At 40.6% G+C, this 19,688-nt stretch overlaps 1 protein-coding gene across 2 annotated transcripts in view; it reads right to left on the bottom strand.

The window, feature by feature from the left end:
* Nedd4 (E3 ubiquitin-protein ligase Nedd4) overlaps positions 1 to 19,688 on the bottom strand; it is a 202,606-nt gene that overhangs the window by 65,478 nt on the left and 117,440 nt on the right. For both annotated transcript variants that reach the window (XM_071690428.1, XM_071690429.1), the window contains 3 exons: positions 19,453 to 19,584; positions 17,639 to 17,736; positions 7,797 to 7,918 (listed from right to left, as the gene is read on the bottom strand). In XM_071690428.1, coding sequence (XP_071546529.1) covers positions 7,797 to 7,918; positions 17,639 to 17,736; positions 19,453 to 19,584 — 352 coding nt within the window. The remainder of the gene's footprint in view (positions 1 to 7,796; positions 7,919 to 17,638; positions 17,737 to 19,452; positions 19,585 to 19,688) is intronic.

The following is a 19,688-nucleotide window of genomic DNA, read 5'->3' as shown; positions in this document are numbered from 1 at the left end:
GGATTGAATCAAGGCATGTGAAGCGTCTGGGGTAAACCATGGAAAGCTGTGTAGGTATGTATATTTGCGTGTGTTTGCGCGGGAGACAGCGACAAAGCAAAAAAAAAAAAAAAAAAAAAAAAATGAGAGAGAGAGAGAGAGAGAGAGGGTGGGGGGGCTGGAAACCTTCCCTACCCTATATTTCAATTTCTACAAGGGGAAACAGGAGAAGGAGGCAGATAGGGAGTGCTCATCCCACTTGAAGGCTCTGACTGGAGCGTTTGAATGTGTATGGATGTAACCAAGAAGAGAAGAAAGCAGAGATAGGTAGTATGTTTGAGGAAAGAACCCTGGATGTTCTGTCTATAAAAGAAGAGCAAAGATATATATTATGTTTGAAGAAAGAAACCTAGATGTTCTGTCTCTGAGTGAAACTTGCCTCAATGGTAAGGGGGAAGACTGGTTTGGAAATGTCTTAGGAGTAAAGTCAGGTGTTGATGGGAAGACAAGAGCAAAGGAAGGAGAAGCACTACTCCTGAAGCAGGAGGTGTGGGAGTGTGTGACTGAAAGTAAGGAGGTAAATTCTAGACTGATGCAGGTAAAACTGAAAGTGAATGGTGAGAGATGGGTGATTATTGATGGTTATCCACCCGGCCATGAGAAGAAACATCTCAACATGCAAGTGTTTTGGGAGCAACTGAGTGAATGTGTCAGCAGTTTCGGTGTATGAAACCAGGAATCAGTGATGGGTGATTCAAATGCAAAGGCAAGTAACGTCAATCTTTCCTCACTCATTCTCTCCATGCGTCCAAATCACTTTAACACACCCTCTTCTGCTCTCTCAACCACACACTTTTTATTTCCACACATCTCTCTTATCCTTTCATTGCTTCCTGAATCAAACCACCACACACCACACATTGTCCTCAAACACCTCATTTCCAGCACATCAACCCTCCTCTGCACAACTCTATCTATAGCCCACGCCTCACAACGATATAACATTGTTGGAACTACTATTCCCTCAAACATACCCATTTTTGCTTTCCAAGATAATGTTCTCGACTTCCACACATTTTTCAACACTCCCAGAACTTTCGCCCCCTCATCCACCCTATGATTCACTTCTGCTTCCATGGTTCCATCCACTGCCAAATCCACTCCCAGATATCTAAAACACTTCACTTCCTCCAGTTATTCTCCATTCAAACTTACCTCCCAATTAACTTGTCCCTCAACCCTACTGTACCTAATAACCTTCCTCTTATTCACATTTACTCTCAGCTTTCTTCTTTCACACACTTTACCAAACTCAGTCACCAGCTTCTGCAATTTCTCACCCGAATCAGCCACCAGCGTTGTATCATCAGCGAACAACAATTGACTCACTTCCAAGGCTCTCTCATCCCCAATAGATTGTATACTTGCCCCTCTCTCCAAAACTCTTGCATTCACCTCCCTAACCACCCCATTCATAAACAAATTAAACAACCATGGAGACATCATGCACCCCTGCCGTAAACCGAAATTCACTGGGAACCAATCACTTTCCTCTCTTCCTACTCATACACATGTCTTACATTCTTGATAAAAACATTTCACTGCTTCTACCAGCTTACCTCCCACCCCATACACTCTTAATACCTTACACAGAACATCTCTATCAACTCTATCATATGCCTTCTCTAGATCCATAAATGCTACATACAAATCCACCTGTTTTTCTAAGTATTTCTCACATACATTCTTCAAAGCAAACACCTGATCCACACATTCTCTATATATATCATTCATTTATATTGTGTGAGGAAGTACCAAGAGAGAACTAAGTGCAGAATGGAAAAAGGTGAGAACAAAGGACGTAAGGGAAGTGGGGGAGGAATGGGATGTAATTAGGGAAGCAGTATTGACTTGCGCAAAAGATGCTTGTGACATGAGAAGCATAGGAAGTGGGCAGATTAGAAAGGGTTGTGAGTGGTGGGATGAAGAAGGAAGATTATTAGTGAAAGAGAAGAGAGAGGCATTTGGACGATTTTTGCAGGGAAATAATGCAAATACCTGGGAGATGTATAAAAGAAAGAGGCAGGAGGTCAAGAGAAAGGTACAAGAGGCAAAAAAGAGGGCAAATGAGAGTTGGGGTGAGAGAGTATCATTAAATTTCAGGGAAAATAAAAAGATGTTTTAGAAGGAGGTAAATAAAGTGCATAAGACAAGAGAACAAATGGGAACACTGGTGAAGGGGACTGATGGGGAGGTAATAACAAGAAGTGGTGATGTGAGAAGGAGATGGAGTGAGTATTTTGAAGGTTTGTTGAATGTGTTAGATGATAAAGTGGCAGATATAGGATGTTTTGGTCGAGGTGGTGTGCAAAGTGAGAGGGTTAGGGAGAATGATCTGGTAAACAGAGAAGAGGTAGTAAAAGCTTTGCAGAAGATGAAAGCCAGCAACGCAGCCGGTTTGGACGGTATTGCAGTGGAATATATTAAAAAGGGGGTGACAGTGTTGTTGACGGGTTGGTAAGGATATTTAATGTATGTATGACTCATGGTGAGGTGTCTGAGGATTGGCGAAATGCATGCATAGTGCCAGTGTACAAAAGCAAAGGGGATAAAGGTGAGAGCTTAAATTACAGAGGTATAAGTTTGTTGAGTATTCCTGGTAAATTATATGGGAGGGTATTGAGAGGGTGAAAGCATGTACAGAGCATCAGACTGGAGAAGAGCAGTGTGGTTTCAGAAGTGGTAGAGGATCTGTGGATCAGGTGTTTGCTTTGAAGAATGTATGTGAGAAATACTTAGAAAAGCAAATGGATTTGTATGTAGCATTTATGGATCTGGAGAGGGCATATGATAGAGTTGATAGAGATGCTCTGTGGAAGGTATTAAAAATATATGGTGTGGGAGGCAAGGTGCTAGAAACAGTGTAAAGTTTTTATCAAGGATGTAAGACACATGTACGAGTAGGAACAGAGGAAAGTAATTGGTTCACAGTGAATGTTGGTTTGTGGCAGGGGTGCGCGATGTCTCCATGGTTGTTTAATTTGTTTAAGGATGGGGTTGTTAGGGAGGTAAATGCAAGAGTTTTGGGCAAGTACGCAGTCTGTTGTGAATGAGAGGGCTTGGGAAGTGAGTTAGTTGTTGTTTGCTGAAGATACAGTGTTGGTGGCTGAATTGGGTGAGAAACTGCAGAAGCTGGTGACTGAGTTTGGTAAAGTGTGTGAAAGAAGAAAGCTGAGAGTAAATGTGAATAAGAGCAAGGTTATTAGGTATTAGGGTGGGGGAGGGGGCGAAAGTTCTGGGAGCGGTGAAAAATGTGTGGAAGGCGAGAACATTATCTCAGAAAGCAAAAATGGGTATGTTTGAAGGAATAGTGGTTTCAACAATGTTATATGGTTGCAAGGCATGGGCTAAAGATAGAGTTGTGCGGAGGAGGGTGGATGTGTTGGAAATGAGATGTCTGAGGACAATATGTGGTGTGAGGTGGTTTGATTGAGTAAGTAATAAAAGGGTAAGAGAGATGAGTGGTAATAAAAAGAGTGTGGTTGAGAGAGCAGAGGGTATTTTGAAATGGTTCGGTCACATGGAGAGAATGAGTGAGGAAAGATTGACAAAGAGGATATATATGTCAGAGGTGGTGGGAACGAGAAGTGGGAGACCAAATTGGAGGTGGAACGAAGGAGTGAAAAAGATTTTGAGTGATCGGGATCTGAACATGCAGGAGGGTGAAAGGCGTGCAGGGAATAGAGTGAATTGGAACGATGTGGTATACCGGGGTCGATGCTGTCAATGGATTGAACCAGGGCATGTGGAGCATCTCGGGTAAACCATGGAAAGTGCTGTGGGGCTTGGATGTGGAAAGGGAGCTGTGGCTTCGGTGCATTGTACATGACAGCTAGAGACTGAGTGTGAATGAATGTGGCCTTTGTTGTCTTTTCCTAGTGCCACCTCACGCGCATGCAGGGGGGAGGGGGTTGTCATTTCATGTGTGGCGGGGTAGCGACTCAGAATGAATGAAGGAAGCAAGTATAGATTATGTACACATGTATATATGTATAAGTCTGAGTATTTATATATATGTATTCGTTGAAATCTATAGGTATGTATATGTGCGTGTGTTTATATACATGTGTATGTGGGTGGGTTGGGCCATTCTTTTGCCTGTTTCCTTGCGCTAACCTTGCTAACGCGGGAGACAGCGACAAGGTATAATAATAATAACAATAATAATAATAATAATAATAATAACGATAATAATAATAATATTTTTTTTTAATTTTCCAAAAGAAGGAACAGAGAAGGGGGCCAGGTGAAGATATTCCCTGAAAGGCCCAGTCCTCTGTTCTTAACGCTACCTCGCTATCGCGGGAAATGGCGAATAGTATGAAAAAAAAAAAAAAATAATAATAATAAAGAAGAGTGAGTGCTCAAATTACAGAGGTATAAGTTTGTTGAGTATTCCTGGTAAATTATATGGGAGGGTATTGATTGAGAGGGTGAAGGCAGGTACAGAGCATCAGATTGGGGAAGAGCAGTGTGGTTTCAGAAGTGGTAGAGGATGTGTGGATCAGGTGTTTGCTTTGAAGAATGTATGTCAGAAATACTTAGAAAAGCAAATGGATTTGTATGTAGCATTTATGGATCTGGAGAAGGCATACGATAAAGTTGATAGAGATGCTCTGTGGAAGGTATTAAGAATATATGGTGTGGGAGGCAAGTTGTTAGAAGCAGTGAAAAGTTTTTATCGAGGATGTAAGGCATGTGTACGTGTAGGAAGAGAGGAAAGTGATTGGTTCTCAGTGAATGTAGGTTTGCGGCAGGGGTGTGTGATGTCTCCATGGTTGTTTAATTTGTTTATGGATGGGGTTGTTAGGGAGGTGAATGCAAGAGTTTTGGAAAGAGGGGCAAGTATGAAGTCTGTTGGGGATGAGAGAGCTTGGGAAGTGAGTCAGTTGTTGTTCGCTGATGATAAAGCGCTGGTGGCTGAGTTATGTGAGAAACTGCAGAAGCTGGTGACTGAGTTTGGTAAAGTGTGTGAAAGAGGAAAGTTAAGAGTAAATGTGAATAAGAGCAAGGTAATTAGGTACAGTAGGGTTGAGGGTCAAGTCAATTGGGAGGTAAGTTTGAATGGAGAAAAACTGGAGGAAGTAAAGTGTTTTAGATATCTGGGAGTGGATCTGGCAGCGGATGGAACCATGGAAGTGGAAGTGGATCACAGGGTGGGGGAGGGGGCAAAAATTCTGGGAGCCTTGAAGAATGTGTGGAAGTCGAGAACATTATCTCGGAAAGCAAAAATGGGTATGTTTGAAGGAATAGTGGTTCCAACAATGTTGTATGGTTGCGAGGCGTGGGCTATGGATAGAGTTGTGCGCAGGAGGATGGATGTGCTGGAAATGAGATGTTTGAGGACAATGTGTGGTGTGAGGTGGTTTGATCGAGTAAGTAACGTAAGGGTAAGAGAGATGTGTGGAAATAAAAAGAGCGTGGTTGAGAGAGCAGAAGAGGGTGTTGTGAAATGGTTTGGGCACATGGAGAGAATGAGTGAGGAAAGACTGACCAAGAGGATATATGTGTCGGAGGTGGAGGGAACGAGGAGAAGTGGGAGACCAAATTGGAGGTGGAAAGATGGAGTGAAAAAGATTTTGTGGACGTATGTATATACATGTGTATGGGGGTGGGTTGGGCCATTTCTATTGTCTGTTTCCTTGCGCTACTTCGCAAACGCGGGAGACAGCGGCAAAAAAAAAAAGAAAAAAAAAAAAAAATATATATATACTTATCCTTGGGGATAGGGGAGAAAGAATACTTCCCATGTATTAACTGTGTGTTGTAGAAGGCAACTAAAAGGGAAGGGAGCGGGGGGCTGGAAATCCTCCCCTCTCGTTTTTAATTTTTCTAAAGAATGAACAGAGGAGGGCCACGTGAGGATATTCTCTCAAAGGCTCAGTCCTCTGTTCTTAACGCTACCTCGCTAATGTGGGAAATGGTTAATAGTATGAAAAAATATATATATACACATATACACACTCACACACACATTGACGCACATATACATATTCATACTTGCTCGCATTAATCCATTTCCGGGACCACCCTGCCCTACGGGAAACACTGCCACCCAAGTCAGCGAGGTAGCACCAGGAAACATACAAAGAAAGGCCACATCTGCTCAAATCCATTCTGTGGATGTCATTTGTAATGAATCAAAACCACAGCTCCCTATCCACATCCAGGCCCTACAGACCTTTCCATGGTGTACCAAATAAGCTTCACATGTCCTGGTTCAGTCCACTGATGGCATGTCAACCCCAGTATACCAGATCATTCCAATTCATTCTATTCCATGTACACCTTTCACCCTCCTGCATGTTCAGGCCCCGATTGCTCAAAATCATTTTCACTCCATCCTTCCACCTTGAATTCAGTATCCCACTTCTTGTTCCCTCCACTTCTGATACATAAATCCTCTTTGTCAACCTTTCCTCATTCATTCTTTTATTCATATTAAGTCTCAATTTTCTCCTTTCACATACTCCAAAACTCAAAAACTAACCTCAGTAGTTTCTCACTCAAGTCTGCCACCAAAGCCATATCATCAGCAAACAGCATAACCATCCCTCTTTCCAACATCTTTGCATTCACCTCCCTCATCACCCTAACCATAAACAGGTTAATAGCCATTGTGACATTACAACCCTGATACAGACCCACCTTCATCTGGAACCACTCACCATCCTCTATTCCTACTCACACACATTTTGCTCTCTTGGTAAAAACTCCTCACTACTTCTTGTAGCTTTCTTCTTACACCAGATATTCATAACACCTGCAAAGCATGTCCATCTGTAGTTCTCACACACATTCTTCAAGGCAAACACCTGATCCATATATCCTCTACCATTCCTGAAACTACACTGTTCCTTCCAAATCCACTGCTCTGTGCATGCCACCACCATGTCAATCACTGCCCTTCAATACATTTTACCAGGTACACTCACCAAATCATACATCTGTAATCTGAAAATTCACTTTGATCTCCCTTGCCTTTATAAAAGAAACTACTGTACAAAGGCATTCCACCAATCCTTAGGTACCAAAGACATTCAGCCAATCCATTACTACCTCACCTTGAGCCATATATGCATTTAAAATCCAACCTAACCAATCAAAAACACTGTCACACACTTTCTTTAGAAATTCACCTGGAATCCCATCCACTCCAGCCATTTTGCAACACTTCATTTATGCAAGAAATTCACCACCTGTTCTCTTTTCACCAAACCATCTGCAAAGACTCTCTTGCTTCACATATCACCACATCCTAGACACCCCATATCCACCAACCTATCATCAAACATGCTCATCAGTCCTTTCAAACACTCTGTTTCCACTTCTTTGCCTATTACCACTTTCCCATATGCTCCCTTCACTGATGCTTCCATTGGTGCTTTTCTTTTCCTCAAGCTGTTTACTTCCTTCCAAAAAAAAGTCTTGTTCTCCCTAAAATTTAACAATATCTTCTCTCTTTCCTACCAACTCTCATTTGCTCCCTTTTTTAGTCCCTGCAGCTTCCTCTTGACCTACTGCAGTTTCACCTCATACACCTTACAAACACACACTCCTTCCCTACAGGTTATTCCCATACATCTCTCTTTCCTCTTTCACTAACAACGTAACTAGCTCATTTCCCCTATCACAATCATAATTTACTATTCCTTTACTAAGAAGGCCTTATAGGTTGTGTTTCTTTTCTATTCCTCACTTTGTAATGAAGGTTTTATTGTTTCTTGTTTTCTCTTATTATAAAAAATGTAACTTACCATCAAGCAATTTTCCATGAAAAACAGCCATACCAGCTACTCGACCAATGAACTTGAAGTACCGTAAATGTTCTTCATTGCACATTCCAGAGTATGGATTGATTTGTAAAGTGTAATTATCTCTGCAAGAGAAAAGTTTATTAGGCCCAATATCAAATAGTAGGGGTACATTCAGATATAGTTTACAGCAGTTAAGAAGTAATAATGTATGCATGGCAAAACATTATCAGGTACAGACAGATTCAGTCAGACCAGGATCAAACCTAACACTTGAGATGCCTATGGCACAGCATTGTTATTAGCTGAAATAAGAATGGGTAAAAAAAGCATTTATCATCATTTTCATCATTTGTGCTACCTTGCTATAGCGGGAAATGGCGATCAAGTATAACACATAAATATAAATAAAAACAGCATGAGGAAAATAAGAAAAATCCATTATACATTCAATGACCAAAGGGGGAATTTTGTTTCACTTACGAGCCAGGTCATATTCATGGTCAACCTTTCCATTAAAGGCAGAGCTCAAGGAATATCCGTGAAACAGAGTTATGGTCCTGTCTTATGGGAAACAAGTGTACATAGTTTCAGAAGAATCTAATCTAAACTTTTCATGTTATGACAAAGGTTAAGTTGCAAGTTTGGGCATGACTTCTGATGACTGACAAGTAAGGACAGATAAAGGATGAATGACAGATGGGCGACAGAGAAAATTACACATGCAACACAAAAAGGAATATGTATTTTGAAATACAAAACAATTACATATTTTTTTTCTACAGTGACCGCTGTTTGGATGGTATTGTAGTAGAATCTATCAAGAAAGGAGGTGACTGTGTTGTTGACTGATTGGTAAGGATATTGAATGTATGTATGGATCATGGGGAAGTGTCTGAGGATTGATGGAATGCATGCACAGTGCCATTGTACAAAGGCAAAGGGGATAAAGGTGAGTGTTCAAACTAAAGAGGCATAATTTTGTTGAGTATTCCTGGGAAATTATATGGGAGGGTATTGACTGAGAGGGTGAAGGCATGTATAGAGCATCAGATTGGAGAGGAGTGTGTGAAAAATACTTATATGTAGCATTTATGGATCTGGAGAAGGTATATGATAGAGGTGACAGAAATGATTTCCCCAAGGTCTTAAGAGTATATGATGTGGGAGGTGAGTTGCTAGAAGTAGCAAAAAGGAGTAACTGGTTTCCAGGGAATGTCAGTCTGCAGCAGGGGTGTGAGATGTCCCCATGGTTGTTTAATCTGTTTATGGATAAGGAGGTTAAATGCAAGTTATGGAGAGAGGGGCATGTATGCAGTCTGTTGAGGATGAGAGGGACTGGGAAGTGAGTCAGTTTTTGTTCACTGATGATACAGTTCTGGTGGCTGATCTGAGTGTGAAACTGCAGATGTTGGGGACTGAGTTTCGAAAAATATGAGAAAGGAGAATGTTGAGGGTAAATGTAAACAAGAGCTAGGTTATTAGGTTCAGTAGGGTTGAGGGAAAAGTTAATTAGGATGTAAGTTTGAATGAGTGAGTATTTTGAAGGTGTGTTGAAAGTGTTTGATGATAGAGTGGCAGATATAGGGTGTTTTGGTAAACAGAGAAGAGGTAGTAAAAGCTTTGCGGAAGATGAAAGCTGGGAAGGCAGCAGGTTTGGATGGCATTGCAGCGGAATTTATTAAAAAAAAGAGGGTAACTGTATTGTTGACTGGCTGGTAAGGTTATTTAATGTATGTATGATTCATGGTGAGGTGCCTGAGGATTGGCGGAATGCTTGCATAGTGCCATTGTACAAAGGCAACGGGTACAAAGGTGAGTGCTCAAATTACAGAGGTATAAGTTTGTTGAGCTGGTGACTGAGTTTGGTAAGGTGTGTGGAAGAAGAAAGTTAAGAGTAAATGTGAATAAGAGCAAGGTTATTAGGTACAGTAGGGTTGAGGGTCAAGTCAATTGGGAGGTGAGTTTGAATGGAGAAAAACTGGAGGAAGTGAAGTGTTTTAGATATCTGGGAGTGGATCTGGCAGCGGATGGAACCATGAAAGCGGAAGTGGATCATAGGGTGGGGGAGGGGGCGAAAATTCTGGGGGCCTTGAAGAATGTGTGGAAGTCGAGAACATTATCTCGGAAAGCAAAAATGGGTATGTTTGAAGGAATAGTGGTTCCAACAATGTTGTATGGTTGCGAGGCGTGGGCTATGGATAGAGTTGTGCGCAGGAGGATGGATGTGCTGGAAATGAGATGTTTGAGGACAATGTGTGGTGTGAGGTGGTTTGATCGAGTGAGTAACGTAAGGGTAAGAGAGATGTGTGGAAATAAAAAGAGCGTGGTTGAGAGAGCAGAAGAGGGTGTTTTGAAGTGGTTTGGGCACATGGAGAGAATGAGTGAGGAAAGATTGACCAAGAGGATATATGTGTCGGAGGTGGAGGGAACGAGGAGAAGAGGGAGACCAAATTGGAGGTGGAAAGATGGAGTGAAAAAGATTTTGTGTGATCGGGGCCTGAACATGCAGGAGGGTGAAAGGGGGGCAAGGAATAGAGTGAATTGGATCGATGTGGTATACCGGGGTTGACGTGCTGTCAGTGGATTGAATCAGGGCATGTGAAGTGTCTGGGGTAAACCATGGAAAGTTGTGTGGGGCCTGGATGTGGAAAGGGAGCTGTGGTTTCGGGCATTATTGCGTGACAGCTGGAGACTGAGTGTGAACGAATGGGGCCTTTGTTGTCTTTTCCTAGTGCTACCTCGCACACATGACGGGGGAGGGGGATGGTATTCCATGTGCGGCGAGGTGGTGATGGGAATGAATAGGGGCAGACAGTGTGAATTGTGTGCATGGGTATATATGTATGTGTCTGTGTGTGTGTGTATATATATGTGTACATTGGGATGTATAGGTATGTATATTTGCGTGTGTGGACGTGTATGTATATACATGTGTATGGGGGTGGGTTGGGCCATTTCTTTCGTCTGTTTCCTTGTGCTACCTCACAAACGCGGGAGACAGCGACAAAGCAAAATAAATAAATAAATATTTTTTTCACACTATTCGCCATTTCCTGCGTTAGCAAGGTAGCGTTAAGAAGAGAGGACTGGACCTTTGAGGGAATATCCTCACCTAGCCCCCTTCTCTGTTCTTTCTTTTGGAAAATTAAAAAAAACTGAGAGGGGAGGATTTCCAGCCCCCCCGCTCCCTTCCCTTTTAGTCGCCTTCTACCACACGCAGGGAATACGTGGGAAGTATTCTTTCTCCCCTATCCCCAGGGATACTTACTGTATTCTCTTAACGTCACGTATTTGAAAATATGTCCCAAATCATGAGCAACTTCAGAAATATACTTCTGATTTCATTCTACTGCAGGCCAATATGTATAGCTAGTCTGTGTGAGTATTATGTTCACAAATATGAATATACACTACAAAGACAAGTTCTCATACTTTACAAGCCCCACTTTCCTGATGAACCTCCATAATTAGGATGGAGGGAGGAAGCAGGAACTTGCAATACATAAACTACTGGAAAGTTTAAGCCTCTAACAAATGAGTCTACAGAAATGTGCTAAAACTAAGGTGCTTAGCTAAGAATGTACTTGCAACATCTCTGAATTTAAGATGTAGCTTACTTACTGATGTATGTTTGACAATATGCATGGGCAGAAATAGAAGACATCTAGCATTCAACTAAAGGAACCTATTTCACACATATAATCAATAACTTCTGAAATTGACTATGTGACAGTACAATAGACATTTAAAAACTAACCTCTTGTGAACTTAAAATCATACTAATAATATTCATGGAACTATTAAAATGTTCTTATTTTATCAAATGTTTTTATATTAACCATGAAGAAATATGAATTCCGAAATGTATTAATTTTTTTTTTTTTTTTTTTTTTTTTGAGCAGCATCCATGGTTAGACCAGGAATCTAAAATTTCAAATTAACTACATCACCAAGTGCTTGAATTCACTAACTGAAAGGTTCAACAGTATATTTTGCCAGACATTTTAAAATAAATACTTGTTACTTCAGAAATACATCAATAGAAATTACACATTGGGTATGACTTTGAGATGATGTAAAATATGTGCTATCTCAAATAGCCCTAAATACTTGGCAGTGGTACTAATAAAAAGATCAATGCCAAAATAGTTTGCTTCATAATTCTTTTCAAATTGCAAACTAATGTTGTAAATGCACTTTACTTTGTAAAATAAGTGTGAAGCAGACATTCAGACATGGAAAGAGTACAAAGACCCCATTCATTATCTCTAAAAATACTGTACACCTGTAATTGTAAGCATTTTATCTTATCTGAGAACTACACTACAATTAAGCCACTAATGAGCCTTATGCTATGTTTCTATAAGCCTAATCTTGCAGTATATCAGATGTGAGGTAGGGACTAAAGATATGGCTCTGTCCAGTATTTGTTTCCTCCAGTGGAGCTTGGCATTTCCTCTAAAGTTGAGAGTGTTGTGAAGGCTGCACGTAACTTATTACGGTGTTTGATGTCTCTAGGCTTTAACACTGACCAATGGATGGAGAAAATGCGGGTTGGAGTTAAAATGGACTTCTGACTTAGTCCAGTTGCCTCTAAAAACTTCTCATACTGTCCAGTGGCCATCATTGAGGCAGTGACACCTCCAGTATTTCCACATTATATATATATATATATTTTTTTTTTTTTTTTTTTTTTCATACTATTCGCCATTTCCCGCGTTAGCAAGGTAGCGTTAAGAACAGAGGACTGGGCCTCTGAGGGAATATCCTCACCTGGCCTCATTCTCTGTTCCTTCTTTTGGAAAATTAAAAAAAACGAGAGGGGAGGATTTCCAGCCCCCCGCTCCCTCCCCTTTTAGTCGCCTTCTACGACACGCAGGGAATACGTGGGAAGTATTCTTTCTCCCCTATCCCCAGGGATATATATATATATATATATATATATATATATATATTTTTTTTTTTTTTTTTTTATACTTTGTCGCTGTCTCCCGCGTTTGCGAGGTAGCGCAAGGAAACAGACGAAAGAAATGGCCCAACCCCCCCCATACACATGTACATACACACGTCCACACACACAAATATACATACCTACACAGCTTTCCATGGTTTACCCCGGACGCTTCACATGCCTTGATTCAATCCACTGACAGCACGTCAACCCCTGTATACCACATCGCTCCAATTCACTCTATTCCTTGCCCTCCTTTCACCCTCCTGCATGTTCAGGCCCCGATCACACAAAATCTTTTTCACTCCATCTTTCCACCTCCAATTTGGTCTCCCTCTTCTCCTCGTTCCCTCCACCTCCGACACATATATCCTCTTGGTCAATCTTTCCTCACTCATTCTCTCCATGTGCCCAAACCATTTTAAAACACCCTCTTCTGCTCTCTCAACCACGCTCTTTTTATTTCCACACATCTCTCTTACCCTTACGTTACTTACTCGATCAAACCACCTCACACCACACATTGTCCTCAAACATCTCATTTCCAGCACATCCATCCTCCTGCGCACAACTCTATCCATAGCCCACGCCTCGCAACCATACAACATTGTTGGAACTACTATTCCTTCAAACATACCCATTTTTGCTTTCCGGGATAATGTTCTCGACTTCCACACATTTTTCAAGGCTCCCAAAATTTTCGCCCCCTCCCCCACCCTATGATCCACTTCCGCTTCCATGGTTCCATCCGCTGACAGATCCACTCCCAGATATCTAAAACACTTCACTTCCTCCAGTTTTTCACCATTCAAACTCACCTCCCAATTGACTTGACCCTCAACCCTACTGTACCTAATAACCTTGCTCTTATTCACATTTACTCTTAACTTTCTTCTTCCACACACTTTACCAAACTCCGTCACCAGCTTCTGCAGTTTCTCACATGAATCCGCCACCAGCGCTGTATCATCAGCGAACAACAACTGACTCACTTCCCAAGCTCTCTCATCCCCAACAGACTTCATACTTGCCCCTCTTTCCAAGACTCTTGCATTTACCTCCCTAACAACCCCATCCATAAACAAATTAAACAACCATGGAGACATCACACACCCCTGCCGCAAACCTACATTCACTGAGAACCAATCACTTTCCTCTCTTCCTACACGTACACATGCCTTACATCCTCGATAAAAACTTTTCACTGCTTCTAACAACTTGCCTCCCACACCATATATTCTTAATACCTTCCACAGAGCATCTCTATCAACTCTATCATATGCCTTCTCCAGATCCATAAATGCTACATACAAATCCATTTGCTTTTCTAAGTATTTCTCACATACATTCTTCAAAGCAAACACCTGATCCACACATCCTCTACCACTTCTGAAACCACACTGCTCTTCCCCAATATATATATATATATATATAATGTGGTGTGAGGTGGTTTGATCAAGTAAGTAATGAAAGGGTAAGAGAGATGTGTGGTAATAAATGTAGGGTGGTTGAGAGAGCAGAAGAGGGTGTTTTAACATGGTTTGATCACATGGAGAGAATGAGTGAGGAAAGATTGACAAAGAGGATATATATGTGTCAGAGGTAGAGGGAACGAGGAGAAGTGGGACACTAAACTGGAGGTGGAGAGTTGGAGTGAAAAAGATTTTGAGCGATCGGGACCTAAACATGCAGGAGGGTGAAAGGCATGCAAGGAATAGAGTGAATTGGAATGATGTGGTATACTGGGGTCAGCATGCTGTCAATGGATTGAACCAGGGCATGTGAAGCGTCTGGAGACAACCATGGAAAGTTCTGTGGGGCCTGGATGTGGAAAGTGAGCTGTGGTTTCAGTGCATTATACATGACAGCTAGAGACTAAGTGTGAGCGAATGTGGCCTTTGTTGTCTTTTCCTTGTACTGCCTCGTGCACATGCAGGAGGAGGGGGTTTTCATTTCATGTGTGGCGGGGTGGCTACAAGAATGAATAAGGGCAGACAGTATGAATTATGTACATGTGTATATGTATATGTCTGTATGTGTATATATATGTATACGTTGAGATGTATGGGTACGTATATGTGCATGTGTGGATATTACTATTTGCTTTGTCGCTGTCTCCCGCGTCAGCGAGGTAGCGCAAGGAAACAGACGAAAGAATGGCCCAACCCACCCACATACACATGTATATACATAAACATCCACACACAGCACATATACATACCTACACATCTCAATGTATACATATATATACACACACAGACATATACATATATACCCATGTACATAATTCATACTGTCTGCCTTCATTCATTCCCATTGCCACCCCGCCATACATGGAATAACAACACCCTCCCCCCTCATGTGTGCGAGGTAGTGTTAGGAAAAAACCAAAGGCCACATTTGTTCACACTCAGTCTCTAGCTGTCATGTAATAATGCACCGAAACCATAGCTCCCTTTCCACATCCAGGCCCCACACAACTTTCCATGGTTTACCCCAGACGCTTCACATGCCCTGGTTCAATCCATTGACAGCACGTCCATGCCGGTATACCACATCATTCCAATTCACTCTATTCCTTGCACGCTTTTCACCCTCATGCAAGTTCAGGCCCCATTCACTCAAAATCTTTTTCACTCCATCTTTCCACCTCCAATTTGGTCTCCTACTTCTCTTCGTTCCCTCCACCTCTGACACATATATCCTCTTGGTCAATCTTTCCACACTCATTCTCTCCATGTGACCAAACCTTTTCAAAACACCCTCTTCTGCTCTCTCAACCACACTCTTTTTATTACCACACATCTTCCTTACCCTATTATCACTTACTCGATCAAACCACCTCACACCACATATTGTCCTCAAACATCTCATTTACAGCACATCCACCCTCCTCCACACAACTCTATCCATAGCCCATGCCTCGCAACCATACAACATTGTTGGAACCACTATTCCTCCAAACATACCCATTTTTGCTATCCGAGATAATGTTCTCGACTTCCAAACATTCTTCAAGGCTCCCAGAATTTTCGCCCCCTACCCCATACTATGATTCACTTTCGCTTCCATGGTTCCATCCGCTGCCAAATCCACTCCCAGATATCTAAAACACTTCACTCCCTCCAGTTTTTCTCCATTCAAACTTACCTCCCAATTTACTTGACCCTCAACCCTACTGTACCTAATAACCTTACTCTTATTCACATTCACTCTCAACTTTCTTCTTTCACACACTTTACCAAACTTAGTCACTAGCTTCTGCAGTTTCTCACATGAATCAGCCACCAGCACTGTATCATCAGCGAACAACAACTGACTCACTTCCCAAGCTCTCTCATCCACAACAGACTGCATAATTGCCCCTCTTTCCAAAACTCTTGCATTCACCCCCCTAACAACCCCGTCCATAAACAAATTAAACAACCATGGAGACATCACACACCCCTGCCGCAAACCTACATTCACTGAGAACCAATCACTTTCCTCTCTTCCTACACGTACACATGCCTTACATCCTCGATAAAAACTTCTCACTGCTTCTAACAACTTGCCTCCCACACCATATATTCTTAATACCTTCCACAGAGCAACTCTATCAACTCTATCATATGCCTTCTCCAGATCCATAAATGCTACATACAAATCCATTTGCTTTTCTAAGTATTTCTCACATACATTCTTCAAAGCAAACACCTGATCAACACATCCTCTACCACTTCTGAAACCATACTGCTCTTCCCCAATCTGATGCATGTGTGGATGTGTATGTATAAACATGTGTATGTGGGTGGGTTGCGCTGTTATTTTATCTGTTTCCTTGCGCTACCTCGCTAACACGGAAGACAGTGACAAAGTATAGTAATAAATAATAATGCTTATCTCATAAAGAAAGGTAGAGACACATACAGTAAAAAGTCAAATTTTAAGGAATGAGATGAAAAGTACAAAATGTGAGTGCATCACAGATTCCAATGTGGACAATGAGCTAAAATGTGAAGCAAAATGGACTTTGGAGGACATTCTAAATGAGCCATTCTACTATGAAAAGGGACAAGACTTAGCAGAAAAACTGGGGAGTATTTATCAAGCTAGGTAGTGTAGATATCAACAAGTAATCAACCATCTTGCTAAAATACGAGAAAAGATTTGAATGCAAATAAACTACATCTATGTGTTACTTAATTCACTAAGTTTACCCTTGAGTTATGCTTTCTGGATCCCTCATCCAATATGCAAATACTTCTGGAACCCTTATCTAATATGTAAATACTTGTCTTCAGAGATCTGATCTACAAGGAAAAAAATTAGACAACAGTAAATCCTCAATTCAATGGACCCTGACATAACAGATTTTGTATTTAACTGACCAAACAAATAATTATACATTAATCAATAATGATTTACAAATAAAAGAAATAAAAAATCTCAAACTCTGCACCATGATTATTTCATACCACATTTGTTTTTGATAGCTTGGGGCAAACTCACTTTGCTGTGGTCTCAGTCTGCCTAAAGCTTTTGTGTGGCCAGGTTGTATACAGAGACTTGTGACTTTATCTATCAAATAATCCTACAATCTTAACAATTCAAAGTGACATCAAGTGATAGAGGAGTTAAAAAAAAAGCATGTAAACTGTTTATTGTATTACTGTAAGTTGTATCATAAAATGGCCCATAGGTTACATTCGACTTAAAGGACTATTGGTATTAATGGACACCCCTTCCGCACTAATAGTCCATGAAATTGAGGGTTTACAGTATATGAAACACAGCTTGTGCCCTATGAAGAATACAAAACACTGATACTTTTTCAAATTTTAAGTAAGAAATAGATACAAACAATAAATATAAAAAAGTACTGCATATGACAGAAAGTATCGAAACTTACGTGGCAGAGTATTCAAAGAGACCATAATATGGGTTGAACATCTCCTTCGACAAGAGGAAGAAGAACTCACGAGCAACACCACCATAATCCAAACCAACCTGGTAAGATGACAAGGCAATCATGAATTACCTTTCCCTTTTTATGTAATTTCTATCTTTTTCTTTTCAGACATATTTACCATTTCCTGCATCAACAAAGTAGAAACAAGAACAGAAGAAGAAATCATCACACTCTAGCTGTCATGATTATGCTCTGAAACCAGGCCCCACAGACTTTTCTGTGACTTCCCCTGACTGCTTAATTTGCCATGTTTCAACCCATTAACAGCACATCATCCCCTATACACCACACGCTCCAATTCACTCTATTCTTTGCATGCCTCATGCCCTCCTGCATGCTCAGACCCCACACCTTTAAAACATCTTTCACTCTACCCATCCACCTTCTCCTTGGTTTCCCCCTTGTCCTTCTTGTTCCCTCCATTTCTAACATACATACTCTCTTTGTCATTCTCTCCATATGTCCAAACCAAATCAGCACAACCTTTTCAGCTCTCTCACATATATATCCATCTTGCTACCACACCTCTCTCTTGTCGTATCATTTCTTATTCAATCAACTCTCCTTACACCCTTAAAATCTCTTTTTCAACACATCCAACCTTTCTTTAAATTCTTGCCTATGACCTATGCCTTGCATCAATACAGCACCTATGGGATTTTTATAGCTTAACGCTACCTCGCTAATGCGGGAAATGGCGAATAGTATGAAAAATAAAAAATAAAAAAAAAATATACACATTGCTGTGGACATATTCATCAGTTCTTTTCCATAATGTTTCAAGCATTTTTTTTAGTTTTTCACTTTCAAAGACTACCATATATAATCATTAAATAAATATTTCTTTTCACGTCCTTTACACAAAGTCTGTTACAAGAGGCTCCATTAAAAGAGGACTCCCTGTGTAAAAGTACGAACACAGCAGACTTATAATTCATTGACAAAAGATATAGACATTCCACTATTTTTATGCATAAACAAATATAAAAGTGTAAAGGAACTACTTAACACAAAACATCTATTGCATTATCTAAAATAAAGAAATATGCAGTAATATTCATATCATTTTTTGTTGTTTTATGAGCAATGGTAAACAGATGACATCCATTAAATCATATACTATAGTTTTAAGTATATCATTACAAAATATGCAGCATGTCAAAAATAACTTGATTTCTTCTTCAAAATTTTCAGGAAATTTCATATCCTCTTTTCATTATCCTGTATCTTTTTTATGTAATGAGTATAGCTATGTGTTTTACAGGGGGAATCGTGTTGCGAATGGACTGAACTAGGGTACATGAAGCACAAGGTGAAATCATGGAAAGGTTTGTGGGGCCTGTTTACAGATAGGGCTATGGTTTCGGTGTAACACATGACAGCTAAAGAATGGGTATGAATGAATGGGGCCATTTCTTTGTCTGGTCCTGGCACTACCTCACTATCATGGGAAATTGCAAACAATCGTATATAAAAAAATCCTGGTATGCTCTTTAGTTCCAAGCATTACTTCCTTTCTTCTAGAAAATCATCTTTTTCTTCTTATTCCATGGTCACTCATAGCAAGTGTATCTCCTTCTGCATTAGCTTACTCCACCTTCAGAAGTCAGAGTCTATGTTCAACACTTACATAATCTACCTTCACAAGTTAAAAAAGTCTGAGTTCAACGCTTACATAATCTATCAAAACAAAATCTATCAAAATATTAGAAAAAAGTTCACGTGAAGCAGCTTTAAAAACTAAAGGTTCATACCTCTCCTTCAAATTCAATCCACAACTTGGTTCGCAACAGGTCCACGCGAGACACCTGACTTATAATAGCAAATGAATCTTCAAGGATATTGTTTCGTTTCACCTTTATGTCAAACTTGTTGGGGACATTTGTCTGCAAAAGATAAAATCTGTCAGCCTTAGAAATAACTGAAATTTTTAATGAAATTTTTGGAAAGTGAAAATACATGAAATATGTCAAAGAAAATTTACACTCAT

This window comes from Panulirus ornatus, chromosome 48, assembly GCF_036320965.1.
Source record: "Panulirus ornatus isolate Po-2019 chromosome 48, ASM3632096v1, whole genome shotgun sequence".
Classification (NCBI taxonomy): domain Eukaryota; kingdom Metazoa; phylum Arthropoda; class Malacostraca; order Decapoda; family Palinuridae; genus Panulirus; species Panulirus ornatus.
Note: the sequence above shows the minus strand (reverse complement) of the source record. Positions and strands in the feature narration are given on the sequence as shown.